Source organism: Rhyacophila brunnea, unplaced genomic scaffold (assembly GCF_057557595.1).
Source record: "Rhyacophila brunnea isolate RB1 unplaced genomic scaffold, BYU_Rbru_1.0 scaffold_22, whole genome shotgun sequence".
Lineage (NCBI taxonomy): Eukaryota > Metazoa > Arthropoda > Insecta > Trichoptera > Rhyacophilidae > Rhyacophila > Rhyacophila brunnea.
The window spans coordinates 2,460,663-2,476,557 of record NW_028232882.1 but is presented as its reverse complement, the minus strand read 5'-3'; the positions used below and the strand labels follow the sequence as shown (position 1 = coordinate 2,476,557).

At 30.0% G+C, this 15,895-nt stretch overlaps 1 protein-coding gene across 1 annotated transcript in view; it reads left to right on the top strand.

The window, feature by feature from the left end:
• Cht7 (chitinase 7) overlaps positions 1 to 15,895 on the top strand; it is a 190,716-nt gene that overhangs the window by 150,412 nt on the left and 24,409 nt on the right. Inside the window, exons 7-9 of the mRNA XM_085949477.1 lie at positions 7,764 to 7,887; positions 10,376 to 10,557; positions 13,901 to 14,028. Of these exons, the coding sequence (XP_085805603.1) occupies positions 7,764 to 7,887; positions 10,376 to 10,557; positions 13,901 to 14,028 (434 nt within the window). The remainder of the gene's footprint in view (positions 1 to 7,763; positions 7,888 to 10,375; positions 10,558 to 13,900; positions 14,029 to 15,895) is intronic.

Here is a 15,895-nt window from a genome sequence, read left to right as displayed (position 1 = left end):
AAAAAATGAAGAGCAAGGGTAATTTCGTAATAATGTCGATTTCTTGAAAATCTATAAAATTCTCGAGAAAACAAAAAATCTTGATTTCCTGGACAATACTATAATATTAACTTTACATACACTAATAACATAGGATATAAGTACAGAGTTATATTACTATCAAAATTTTTGGTGCTATTGTCCCAATAAGCCACTGTGTAATCCTAGGAAAACCAATTATTGTAGCCATCAGGGAGTTGTGATTATTTATGTCTGATTTTTATTTCTCATATAATTACATATAAATAATATATTCCAAACAACGCTAGCAATTTCATGAGTGAGTTGGTATTTAGAGCAAGCTGCATACCTAAATTAATAGTGTTCGCACTTTCTATCATGTCTGCAATTATGGTCTAATTAAACATCCGTATTATATGAATAAATATATTATAATAAATTAATCTTGACACGAAATGTATTAATATGTACATATTTAGTAATGTGATATTTATAATATCTACCGGTTGTTACCTTTTGTCACTTATAGCCAGGGCATCCAATTAACCTATCTGGTTTTTGGTTTATTTAGGTTCGGTTTAAGCCATCTGATTTAAAACTATGTCATTTTTAAATATGATTTGGTGTTTTTATAGTGCATTTGCATACGGCAAAAAGGGCAGTCGTTAAATTATCTATTGCATTGTTGAAAAATTAACTATTCTGCAAGAACCATATACAAGATAACTGAGCTACTTGACCTGCGTAATAAATAAACACAGATAAGGCACATCAATTTTACTATATTTCATTGTATCTTTCATTCAATTATCTACTATGATTTTGGCCGGTTAGCCGAGTAAAATCAGCCTATTTTCAGTTAAACATTTTTTGCGGTTACTCAGTTAGATGGTTTTGGTTTAAGCCGGGTTGAAAGCTCTACTTAAACATCTAATGGTGTAAGAGTATATACCTATATATATTTTTTTATAAAATAAAGATTTTTTTAATATTTGAAAAAAGAACGTAGGTAACTTTAAAAATTGTTTTCGGTTTAAAAAAATGACAAGTGGATAAATGTGGTATTAAACAATGTTAAAATACGTTTAAAACCTGAATTTCTAGTCAATTGAAAATTATAGTATATAGTTTTACCGAATATAATTTAGTAAGTGTATTATTCCGTGATGTATAGTAATCGTCTTGAGAAAAAAATCAAAGATACTTAATTTTCGACTGTTATACGACATCAGCGGGTCTATTGTATAGACAAGGCGACTATCGACCGCTAAAGTGATAAAGTTTTAGTATTTATTATATACTTGTATTGAGGTATTATAATTGTTACAATAAGTTAGCCGTCCAAACAGTCAAAACTGTCTATCTCGCTCTAAATTTTATCATAGCCAAGAGAGGTGCTGTTAAAATATAGCACTTATTGCAACAATTACAACTAACTTATTTTAATTTTTACAATAAGTGCTAATACTTTGGTACAAACCTACCCTAAGTTTGATAATATTTTTCACTTTTTCACTGTTTGTAGCGGTCGATAAGTATATAATAGCCTCGCTGGGCTATTAATGAAAAAAAGGACAGAAAAATATGTAGAAAAACAAAGACAATTTATATTAAAAAAAATATGACTTTCTTTTGATCAATTTGATGGTTGATATTAAAAACAATGCAATAATATTATTCAATAAGTAATATAAATAAAAAATGGTTTTCTGGGTAATTGTTTCTGATTATTATTGGTTTTATTCGCGCTCACGAATATTGTATAACCGCAAGTATTAAGTGGATCGATCGTGACTGAAAAAAAATGCCGTTTCGCGTTTTAAATTTTAGAGCATCACTTTTACCCACTGCAGAAGCGAATCCCGATTAGAATGCAACATTAACAGAGTGGTCAGAAAATAAAGTCTACCATTTTTATAGATATATTTACGAATTAGATTATATTAATGTGACATTTATCAATATTACGTAATATTATTATAAAAATGTACATTTTTTGTGAATATTAATTATTTTGTGTTTTACGGCATTATCAAGAGTAAAGTTATGTTATTTAATATGTCATTGGTTATAACTATTGACTATTTTTTTATAAAATTATCCCTAGTATTTTGAATACACCATTGTATTAAACTATTGTAAAATAGAATTGTACCAAGTAAATTATATTCTTTATAATAATTTCGAAAACAAAGTTTTTTGTTAATTGTACACTATTTGGATCATTCATTGTGACAGTTGTTTCGGCCTATAAACTTCTTCTTTATAACAATGCTAAAATAGGTAACTCATTATAATAGATATTTATCACGTAAACGTTCTCTCATTCAAAAAGTATAATCGTATACGACCCCAATTAAATCATTTTATAAATAATCTGTTAAATACATAACATGCAAAAAAATATAGTGTAATTTTAAAAGAAATATTTTTTTAAATATAGACTTATAGAAAGTGATATACTACTACTAACTGCAATATACTTTTTTATAGAAATATACGATTATAATTGAGTACCTTGGTATCAAAGTGGGACATAAGCCATTTACAAAATTCTACAGGAGACTCACAAACATGTGTGAAAAGTGTCCGTTTTTCATATAACATACCAACTTTAAACTCAAAAATCTCTATGAAAACTACCGTTTTTGATACTTTTGGTAGGTTTTTTGAAAAGAGCATCACTTGCACTGCCATAATCAATTAAAACATGAATTTAGTGGGAGGTGGCGTTTGTCCCACTTTGATACCAACGTACTCAATTGTTAGCATTTCAGCAAATCAGATATCAACATTCATCATATTAATGAATGTGGGTGATTAATAGCGTATATGAAGCCTGCATGTGCCAAAAGATCAAACTTAGGTTGTTAAAACTCGATTCTTAGGAAACATACGGAATTTGCACCAATTGTTGTAGTTTAAATTAAATTTCTACTAAGTACCATTTGTTAACAGCATCAATCTATTATCAAATACTACTTCTTTCGACCATATCCGACCCTAATAAGATCCTATGGGCCTCCACAAAGTGGAGGTTTATAATATTAACAGATTTTGTTTTACTATAAATGGATGTCAGCCACTTGCTCAACGTATTAGGTCCATACTCTGACTCATATACAAATTAAAAAAAAAAACAATAATATTGTGCATACTAGCCAGACCCAGGATTCGAACCTGTAACCCATAAACACTGTATTGCTTATTATTGATAAAATATAATATGTAAAGCAAAAAAATAATACATTGATTTGTAAATACACTATACGTGTACTTTTCAATACTAAATTACAGTCGTCTCATAACGGAAATCTTTGTAAAATAGCTGTATTAAATTTAATACTGTTTGCATTGTGTGTTGTAATATGCAACCCAGTTGCGAGTGATCGTGCAAGCACCCATCGGTAGAATTCCGTATATTTTCTTGCACAAGTTTTCTTTTATTATTATCTATTAATTCATATTATTATTCATCATTATGCCACCGCTCAATGAGTTTAGGTACTCCACTGCGCCGCGCAACTACCGGTTGAAAGACAATTTAAAATTTAATTTATTGGTTCGAGTATTATGTAACACAGTATAAGGCACACTGACCTGTAAGTGGTTTAGTTGAGACAATCTATCTATCTGATCTAAAGACAATCATCATCAGCTGGAGTGCAACTACTATTCGAGGGTAAATGCCTCTATATAACATATTTTACTCTGCTCGGTCCTTAGTACTTTGATACTACCATGTACTTCTACCAAACTTGGTTATTTCGTAGATACAATCGGTTATAAGATGATTCTGCGGTCATTCAACATTTCTGGTCTACTTGTCGTTTTTTTATGCCCTCAGGGATGAAGGTAAAGGAAACAGGTAGCTTGGGTTGACAGGAACCTACTGTGGTTTGATAGTGTTATCCTTCATTTGTTTTCTTACTAAAGACTGGACTTTTGTGCAACTCCTGAGTAGTATTCACAGCTTTTATGTTTAAAAACCGTCATCTTGAATGTAATTGTCAGGTGATTTACCTTCAAGGATGTATTTAGACTAGGTGGCGAGAAAATGTTCGGGAAACAAGAAACTTTTACGAAAGTTAAAACATTAAAGTTTATTCAACGGAAATGCGAGTACATATACAGCAAGACATACGCGAGATATACGCGTTCCAAAGATTTAAAAGTAAAGGACATAGGGCGTGAGATGCATGTCCCTTTTTATACATTTTTTGTGATATCATTTTAATTAGTTTATTAATTGACATCTTATGTGTGATATCCGGCGTAGCTCCATGGTCAATTGACCGTCTGATGTCCCACACTTGTGTTTATTATGTTAAAATATTCTGTAGGTACTGCATTACATCACATGGCTATTGTTTATTAACCCTTATAAACTTGCAAAGTTTAGTAGGTATAACCTACTCTGAAACTTGGGAAGTTGTATAACAGTTTCATCAAATTGGTAAACTCTATTACATTGCATATTCTTTTCTGCCTTCATCTATATTCGATTACTTTATAGCATATTCGCATTACTCCCAACATGCACGTTTCTATGCTAGATTACAGTATCCTATATCTATTAAATCTCTTGGATAATATACTAATTTATTATAATATACACTTTCACTTTGATTTATCCACTCCCAAAATCTTTTTAATTTGAATCGTGTATATTCTTGTAAAAATTCACATTTTCAGATATATACCACTTTCAAAATCGTGTTTTTCCTATCTGACACCATATACTTCATTATACCTTTCCGTCATCAGTCACAAATTAATTGTAACGTTGTTTAATACTTTATAATATATACTATTCTTGTGATAACCGTTTTGCAAGCATTTGTTAAACTATTATGAGAATATTTTGTTAACTGTCGATTCATGGTGGAACTGCATTGTATTGTTGTTTAATTTAATAAAACGCATTTTTTTTGTAGTAGTTATTTCACTTTTAATCAATAAATAAGGACCGGTTTCATCCGACTCAGAGGGATATTTCCTAATTTATTGATTAAAAGTGGAATAAATACTACAAAAAAATTGCGTTTTATTAAATTAAACAACAATATTATGAGAATATCATTTGTTTTCTTTCACCACCCGATTAAAATAAGCGATCCCTTTAATCCTATATTTTTGAAATCTACCGTTTACGTGTAGGTATATTTAATACGTTTTCTCCCTGTCATACATTTTCATATGTCTCCTCTCATGCGTTACAAATTATTCAAGATTTAAATTATATATATATATTCAAAGTTGCTTTATATATAAGGTAATATTGAAAGTATACGAAAGGTTATGATACTGCACTATCTAGTCTACTTATAACAACAATTGTACTCCACAGAATCGATGATATATGAAATTGTCTATTCAGGCATTGCCCCACAGAGAGCACTTTCATTTTACTATACCTTATTCAATATTACATCACGATCAAACCAATAAAACCAATTATATATTATTGTTTCTCATGTCAATGATTAACTGTATCAATTTATATAGATAAGATTTACAGATTTTTTTTTTATTCAATGACCGAATGAATACTGTTTTTGATTATATTATGTATACTTGCTTATGATATTCTGATTGTATCAGTATATAGTTACATATCATAATAATGTTTTTCTTTTGATTTGATAATTATTTACATTATTTATTCTAATATTAATTTTAAGAAAAAAAAATTTAAATAATTGTTATTACTTTATTTTAACTTACTAAAATAAAATTTTTCGTCACTTAAAAATATGTGCAGTGGCATTAATATCATTTTGAATTTTTTCTAATCAAAAAAAGAACGAATTACTTAATTTCTTAAATTGAAATACGGGTTTGAAAGCGATTGAAATATTAGCGGTTAAGAAAAATGATGTAATAATGTCCAAATTAACAGCAACAATATAAATTAACTTTAATTTATTTTACATGAGATTAAATGTAACATTATTACCACGTTTTTCTTAGCTCGTATTCTTGTTGGTCCGGTGGTTGTTTATCCAGTACAAATCTTGCAATCGATGTTTAACTAACTTCCCGACTAGCTAGATATCTGAAACTTTAAGAATATATCAGAACACGATGCCAATGCATTCTTTTAATACTTTTAGCCATCTTTAAGCAGAATTGAATTCATTTTCAGTTAATTCTGTTTTGTATGAAAAGTTATTTCGGAAGAAATCCGTAATCCAATCCACTATTATTGGTTGCTAAGGGGCTGGTCTTAGCAACTAAATTATTAATATATACGTGCGTTACTATGGAAATCAAATTGACATTTCAGTATTCTATATTTGTTTGTTTGTTGCAAAATAGCAAAAAAATGATTTGTTGATAATTGCCTTATTTGTCCAAAATTATTAATACATAGAATTGTCAAGTTTATATGATTCACCAGAAAATTTAAAAACATGGTATGTGAAAAGGTATTTTTATCTTGTAATTATTTCTTATGTATATACTATGTTAAATAAAAATGTTACATTCTAAAATCTTGTAAATTATTCGTCGAATAATAAAAAGAAATTTTATACTAAAGATATTATATCTTAGCAATCCATATTATTAGGTAATATTCAACCATAAATTAGAATACTACCTTATTTTTTGCAATAAATAAAAGTGAATGCCCGAGTACCTGACTAGCTTTTTATAGTGAATTCTGATATATTACTTTTCCAAATCCAAAGTTCCCTCACTTTACGTAATGCAATGTCTCAATATAATCAGAATGTAGTATCACATAGCAACTTATCAGATGAAAATTATGTCAATAGTACAAACTTACGACATTCTTACATACAATAAGGAAGCGTAACCTTTCCGTGCATTTAGCTGATTTATTTTACCCGATATGATCTCTATGTCGTTACATTTGCTAGATATTGCTATCGTTTATCTTTAGAAATTTATGACCAAAGTAGGGAATATTTGCTCAGTTATTATTATTAAGTACAAATGTTTCATTCGATATAGTAATTTAACTGTGTTACAAAGATAATCCAAATAATTTATTATTATGTACTCTTTTAGTATGTATATCATTTAGCAGTATTTAGGAGTGAATTTTTAAAGGAGGCAGTCTGTGTGGTACGAAAAAATAATGTAAACTTTGAAAAAACAATTAACAATAATAAAAACCTCCTGTATTGATATTTGCTACAGATAAAGCTAAAATTTTAAATGAATTGCCGCTAGTTTAATCATTACCCTTAGTAATATTTTGTTTAGTTTAATTATTATGTACAATTGTATTCGTAGAAGGTTTTCTATAACATATTCTTTGATTTAACCTAGGGGATAGAAAAATAATGGGAAGTTGCCTTCTGGGTGAGGTTATATCAGGATTTAAAACTTGAGTGTAAAAATATATTAGATAAACATAAACACGTTTTTAAGAATATTTTATTTTTAATAATTACGTATGTATCATGGTATATAATAAAGTTTGTCATATAAACGCATTTAATATTGGTATTTTTTTTGGACACTCGGTACGATTAATGTTTCTTGGGTTTTCAACCCGCTGGATAAATGAAGTCATAAAGTATAGTAAATGTACATGACATCAAAGAACTAACGACCGAGAATAGTAGAAGGAGCTAAGGGAGGCTTTTATCTAGCAGTATATCGACTCCGGCGGATGGTGGTCACATGAACGACATTATTTTTCAGCACCATAACTATAGTTATTAGAGTACATAATATGTGTTTTAAAACTATGCTTTAATTGATGTCATTTTCTGTTTTCTTTATAGAACTGAGGGAAGCTTTCGAGGCAGAAGCGCAGGAAGTTCGGCGACCACGTTTACTATTGACTGCTGCAGTTCCTGTGGGACCAGACAATGTAAAGGGCGGATATGACGTACCAGCCGTAGCAGGGTAATTACCTAATAACTACTTCCGTTTAAATAATATTAAAGTATATTTTTTTAAATGATTGTCAGTCTATAGTACCTACGTTGGACGAGTGACGAAATAACCGATTCTTAAAACGTGCATTGCGATTTGAATCCTGCATAATTTGATAGATTTACATGTGTATTTAAATTTACAGTATAAACTTAAGAGATTGAGCAAATGGTCAACAAACATTTTTATTCAACGACTAAAATCTCTTCGGGAGGCAGCCAATATTTACATAGGATTATAATTCAACTATTGTTGATAATAATCGCTTTAAAACAATTAAATACTATACTAAACTGCATAATAGGTGAAAAATAATCCAGGTTATTTGTTTCAATATCGATTATTTCCATATTTCGCCACATTGAGATAATTATATTATGAACTAACCGGCAATCGTATGAGCTAAAATAAAGTTTTGAAAAATAGATCAGTGACTTTAATTTATATCTGTAAACTATACAAAATGTATCATAGATAAGTTTCTATAACGATAGCAAACGGTGTATGGGAATAGTGACTCTCACATCCTGAAGTGGGCCTCCCTACATCGTAAGGTTAAAAACAGTTATATTTAGTACACAAGTAGTATTTTTCAAATAGTGTTCGAGGTAAAATTAAGGCTATTCGGTGTATTTGTTTGTATTTCCTAATAAATATATTTGAATTAAGGAATTGTTGAGTATAGACACACAAAATTCAAAAATTTTATCGTCCAACCATATATTTTAAAATGTTAATAATCAGTAAGTAAAATAGTGCCTCGCTTTTTTACTATTAGAACAAATTTCTCATATTGTGTACTTCACTTATTTTGGTCGATCCGCGACGCTGGGCCCTTCTGAGTCTGGGCCAGGAAGCTAGAACCCTATCACTCCTCCTCCCTCTTGTGAGGTCAATGACTAGAGTACTGAACCACCAAAAATATTAATAGAATAAACTATGACCCTATTAGCACATTTTTAGCACATTTCAAGTTTCTGAGTATATGGATAATAAGTAAAGGGTATTATTTAACATTGCAACTTAAAGAAATGCATATTATATTATATTATAGAGTAAATAGTAAACTAATGTAAATATCATATAGCTTCTAGTCTTTATTTACTTAAACAGAAGTTGGCGTTTTACGTAACGGATGTAATACATAATTAACATTCACATAATTAACCATTAACATTTTGTCGATCCCAAAACTATAAACACGAAATTATTTCGACTTGTAAACAACAGAGCGTAGTTCACTGTTCATTGTTATGTCCTTAAGCAAGTTACATTGCCAGACAACTTACAGCCGAAAGTTTTGCAGTAAAACCGAACTCGGAAACTAGCAAACTTTGACATTTCCAGATATTTGGACTTCATCAAGCTGATGGCTTACGATTTTTATTGGGAATTAGGAAAGGGAAACCGGACAATCTGCTGCGTCAATTTATAAATGTTTACTAAGACAATTAGAAATCAAACACGTTTTAAGAAAATTGTACTAAAATAGAATAAAATAAAATATGTAGATATAATATTTTGTTTATTCAAATATATACTTGTATTAAAAAAATAGTTTTTAAATACCTCAGAAAATACACTATAAATTTTCATTTAACTTGCTTGATTATAATCAGTTCTATTTAATAATTGAGTTAGCATTTACTTGGTAGAATTCCATTTTACAAGAAATGAAAATATAATTAATATTAAATTCTACAGGTTTTTTTAAAAAAGTTTGTCGATAGCTATTTCGGTTGTAACACCATTATCAAGACTATTCGGATAGGCCGTTTGCCTTTGCTTAAATACTATACGTGTATAGATAGAGACAGAATACATTTTCTTATTCGTTCCAGCAATATTATGAATTTTTACATTATTATTAATTGTAATATTATTAATACTTTGAAAACCCTAAGTGGGTTTTTTAAAATGGATATCGGAATTTTCAAAATTTATCAAAATTACAGTGTTCGATGGTTATTTATTGACATTATTAATCAATTAAAATATTATTAGTATAATTGTCTTAATCGTGTGTTTAGATTATATTTAATAGTGGCGACGAATACATTACCAAATTTTCATTAATTATGTGATTACTTTTGGATAATTCGCGATTAATTTCCAACTATTCAAGTAAATTTAATTTTAGACCTTTATTACACAATGTTTGCATATATCTTTAGGGGATGACACTTTTTAGTTTTGACATAAATTTAACATCCATAAATCTGTTACTCACGTAGAAATAAGTATTATTATTGAATTCATGATAATACTCTTTAAATTTTTTAACGTTTTTTGATAGAGTTTGATTAAGCTGTACTGTTTTTCTCTGTTATGTTTATTTACGTTTCTTCTTTAGATAATGTGACAACTTTATCTTCTTATAATATGGCCGAAATACTGCAAATTTTTAGTGTTTTTAAATCTTTCTTAATCGCAACATAACAAATTTGGTTGTTTTCAGATACTTGGACTTCATCAATTTGATGGCTTACGATTTCCATGGAAAATGGGAAAAGGAAACCGGACACAATGCCCCACTATATTCTCATTCTTCCGATTCTCAATGGAGGAAACAGCTGTCCGTTGATCATGCTGCAGGCTTGTGGGTCAAACTTGGAGCTCCAAAGGATAAACTTATTATTGGTAAGACAATATTGACTGTAATAATATATTTTAATAATATGCTCCATAATAATATATTCTCTATATCACATGGTTACATATAAATTATGGGTATGCAGTTCGCTGTATACATTATTATCGTGAGCTCTTGTATCGATACTATATGGCAGCATAGCATTCACACTAAGTTATATTGTACGAACCTGCGTTTATTTAGATACAATTTTTATTTTCTTGAGTGTTAGTAATCTTCCAATTAAATTAAAATAAATAATTTTACATTAATTCATAATTAATATTTTTAATAATTTCCGTAGGTAATAACGCGTACTACAACTTTTTCATTCACAAATTTGCCGGTGCTTACACTTTCGTTTTATTATAAAATGTTTGAGAACGTAGTATTCACTGTCTACTCACTTACCTATATTTATTTATCTTCCTAGCCGATTCCATTACGTGTGTGTTTAATAATGTAATATAATATATGAATTATATATCTGAATTAGCTATAAAGTATTTACTTGATATTATTATAGTATCCTGAAACAAATCATTTTTAGTAAGTACCTATTATCAGCAATCAGGGTCAGGCTGTTTCTGAATGACGGTCTCTCCTAGCTTCTCTCACTTTTCTCAATCCTCAGTTCTTTGCTGCACGTACATATAATAAAGTTTTTTTTTGTGATTTTACCGAGGCTTTGACTGCGACTAGCTGTCATATCGCCTCTTCTCTTCTAGAAGAGGATCCGTCGGTCAGGTCCTCACTCCTATTCTGTTAAATAACTTTACAATTTTGCCTAGCTCTCCCGTCTTACCCACCGCCAGGACACCCTTCAATTCGTCGACATTCTCATATATATCCGCAATTCGCAGCTGTACTCTGTAAATTTCATATTTGGGTCATTGCAGAGCTATAATATGTGCAATGTCCTCTAAAACATGACATTCATCGCAGAGCTGCGATTCGCTTTTTCCCATGAGGACATCAAATCTTTTGTCCATGGTGTGCCCTGTTCTTAGCCTCAGTATTAACTTAAGCTCATTCCTCGTCAAAGAAGACTCTACAAACCAGGGCACCTCTCGTGGTGGTGGTAGAATAGACTTACTCCATTTCCCCTTTTCTAATGATGCCCTATGGTCAAAATCTATCCACATACTTTGGCACATTTTCTTTATAGCCTCATTCCAGTCCAGGTTTTCTGGTATCCACTGATATGGTACCCCTGAATGGCCAGCTTCCTTCGCCAGATCATCTGTCCTTATATAATAAAGTTATTATTAGACATCGGTAAATTTGGTCTTTAGTTTTTATTTCATTGATACTCGATTTTAAATAAAAAGTAATAATCAAATTTTACATAAAAATTAAAGAGCAACTAATTAATATCTCTATAAAATTTTATATACTGTATATAAATAAATGCATCGTTTTCAATAAGTTTGAATAAATCGAGTTATATGGCATACCTGTGGTGGCTTACTATGCTTTTATAATAATAAAAAAATACTTGTAAAGTATTTAAACTCTTGCTCAACTAGTGTGAAAGAATATACATTTTTTTACTAGCAAACAATCATTTCAGTAACGTAATATTATGCCAGTAATGTATGAAAGCTAACGAATAGGGATGAGTTTAAAATTTTGCCAGCTTTTATTATTATAAAAAAGTATTTATAATGTAGTCGATCTTTATTATGCATTTAGTGAGACATAAAATTTACTTCTTTAAGTACGGTCCGTTAGAATTTTTATTTTGACGACGCTATTGCAAGTAGCATTTTTATCCCGTATTTAAATCCACGGGAGGGAGTTACCATCTTATGTAATATCTTTCTCACTTTGTTTTTAATCATTGCTTGTTTGATCCAGAGCAAAACCTCACTGGATTAGGCGAATAACCAATAACCATACCTTATAAAAAGAAGTACCTATGCTAATAGAATCTTCACTCTGTATAGGATATACTTTATCTAAATACTATGGTGGGAAAATAGTCAGTTATATATTTTGATTGGTATTGGATTTTTGGTTTAAGAATTACCGCCTTTCAGGAGAATTGCAATAAAATGTTTTGATAATGTAAATTAGTTATCTAAATATAGAACAAATCATAATTACGTACTAAAATACGTTTTTATGCCAAATAAGTATTTTTTAATGAATTTTTATGACGTGCAATGCCATTATAGGTTTTGCATCCGCTATAATTAAGATATTCGAATCAATTACAAATGGAGCAATCAATAATCAATCAGTACCCACGTCTGCATAATAATACATTATTACTTTATGACGTAAGCTACTTTAGATAACTTGTCACAATCTGAATTATTAATGATTGAGGACTTAGGTGCAAAAAAGACCAATAATGAAAAATGGATATTATTGCAAGGTAAATTCTGAAACTAAACATAATATTATTTTAACGTAGTATTTTTAAATTATTATTTAGTTATTTTATAAAGAAAGGTTATTAATAATAATTATCTTCTAATTTTTTTTCCCAGAAAGGATTTTTTTTTATGTCTATTGAGAAAAATGTATAAATGTTATAAATATTCTATGATGAACATTGTGCTTTCAATTTTAATATTATATGACGTGTATAAATTTCAGTTTTATAGAAATAGTTCCCTAAAATTAAATTATATGATATTAAATCACTATTGGACTAAAATAATAAAAAAAAACGAATAAATATAACAAAAACATGTTTAGATGTTAAAAAACCTATATATTTTCGACTTTAAAAAGTATACATTAAATCGATAGTAGAAGTATTATTATTTCGAACAATATCACAATATTTATAGCCATATATCTGTATGCTGACCATTGTTTTATAAATAGATTTTTATTTCATTTTCCACGTTGTCTTATTTTTTGATTTATTATCGTGCCATGCCAAATTTTTATTTTCTTGGAATTATTTTTATATATGATTGATGAATCAGGTAAAATATTCTATAGCATAGTCATACTAGAAATACTGTTAATAATTATCGAATGATTGGCGGCTAGTATCTACGTATTACTTAATGTTTTTTTTATTATAATTACTTTTCATATAAAACAAATCACAATAGTTTGACAAATTAAGAATGAAGTGTAATATAACAATAAATTAAAATGTGCTTAATGTACTTAATATGTAAGACAGCCATTTACATATTATTTAGTTAGATACGACTCTCATAAGGAGGCTTCGCTAAATATTGATGTTAATATTACTTTATAATATATTATGCCTTGGAGTTGTTGCAATTCTAATGATAGCAAAAACGACCTATTTTTAATTGAACGTTTCTCTAACTATGTCCTCAATTGTGACTCATGTTAGACTGGTATGCCGTTTTGCAGGAATGCCAACATATGGAAGGACTTTCACTCTCGCAAACCCAAACAACTTCAAGGTGAACTCCCCGGCCACCGCCGGAGGCAAAGCTGGTGAATATACCAAGGAGTCTGGATTCCTTGCATACTATGAGGTAAGCTGCAGTTATTATGAATACATTACAGACTTTTTGAGTAAAGTAATAATATAGAATACCTACTCTATCGGCTCACAAGTCAGTTGTAATATCAGACTTAGAACTTACATCAGTTCATTAAATTTCCCTCGGGGAGGAAGGCAAAGGACACAAGTAACTTAGGTTGACAGGAACCTGATGTGGCGTGATGGTATTACCTTTCCTTAATCTTCTTACCAAATACAAGACTTTTGTGCAATCCTGGTGTAATACTCACGTTTAGAGACCGTCGTCTTGGAGGTAACCGTCAGGTAATTTACCTTCAAGGATGTATTTAGACTAGATGGCGAGACTATGATCGGAAAACAATAAGTTTTTACGGAAGTTAAAACATAAAGTTTATTCAATCGGAAATGCAAGTGCATACAATGGCGGACAGATTATACGTGTTACAAATACCTTAAAATAAATGATAAAGGCGCAAGTTGCGTGTCCCCTTTTATACATTTTTGGTGATATCATTTTAATTAGTTTATTGACGTGGGTACAATGTCGAATGACTTCTGACGCCCTTCACATTTGTGTTTATCAAGTTTAGAATATTATGTACGAAACTGTATCATATTACATGGATATAGTTTATTAACCCTAATAACTTGCAAAGTTATGCAGATATAATATACATAATAGTACCGTAAAAACAAATTATACTTGCAAACTTACATACTCAATAAATCACACCAATCGTCTAGCGTGATTAAGAAATGTAATTTTCAAACTTTTTGACAGGGCGTGGCTGGAATATAAAAACAACTAAGTAATTTAGATTTCCATATACTGTAGGACATCAGCCGGAATGTACATGCGGGCACGACTATCAAGACGCTGAATACGTCCTGTTAGACCGCCCGCTGATGGAATCCGATCAAGCGGAGCTATTTGCCAGGGTCCGTCCATACATGAGCCCGAGATTGGCCACGCCGACTTGATATCAACCAAGGCCACTTTGAGGGATTTGAAAAATTTGCTGCGTCATACGGAGGACGGAATAATTCCGATCCCTCCTTAGATTCATCACTTTTAACTCCTGACTCCTTTGTTTCGGTATAGTTTCAGTACACGGGTACAGAGGACACTTCATGTAATTAAAAATAAATGACGGTAGAGCAAGATTTTTTTTTTATTTTCTAAAACTCTTTCTTTAAGCACCAAGGTACATTGTTGCTCCATCAGTCCCGTGCAGCTTCGTTTCGAGACAAGGAAGTGTGGCACTAAAATATTTTCATTCTGACATCTTCATAGCGTCATGAAAGGTGGCCATACACAACTTGCGGCTGCATATACATGGCGGGTAGAGATGGGATAACTTAAATCATTGCCACGTGCGGGCGCGTCTATTTGGTTTTTATACGATATTTTGCCAGACTATTCATTATTTTATAAGACAATACTACAAATAATTAGTAAGATACTTGTAAATACAATCAGCAACTACTTATTAAGTAAATGTACAAACACTATTGCATTTTGAAACCAATATTTTGTTTATTGTTCAAATAGAATTTAATTTTTAATTAACACACATTTTGTTCACTCACCTGTCGATATATACCTATATATTATTATTATGATAAATATTTGCTATTAATTCTTACATGTGTATTATGGGCTATTGCGTCTTTTTATATAATAAATGATTTACAACCAAAGTCGTAAAATGAAATTCACTCATATTGTATTGAACAGCAATTTATACAACTATTGAAAATAGCCAACACACAGCAGTATGTAAAAGTAAAAAATATTTTACTTTGATTATACATCATTAACTCATTAACGTGTTGAAAGGAAATAAAATGTAAATGACCCTCTAACCTCCACAGCG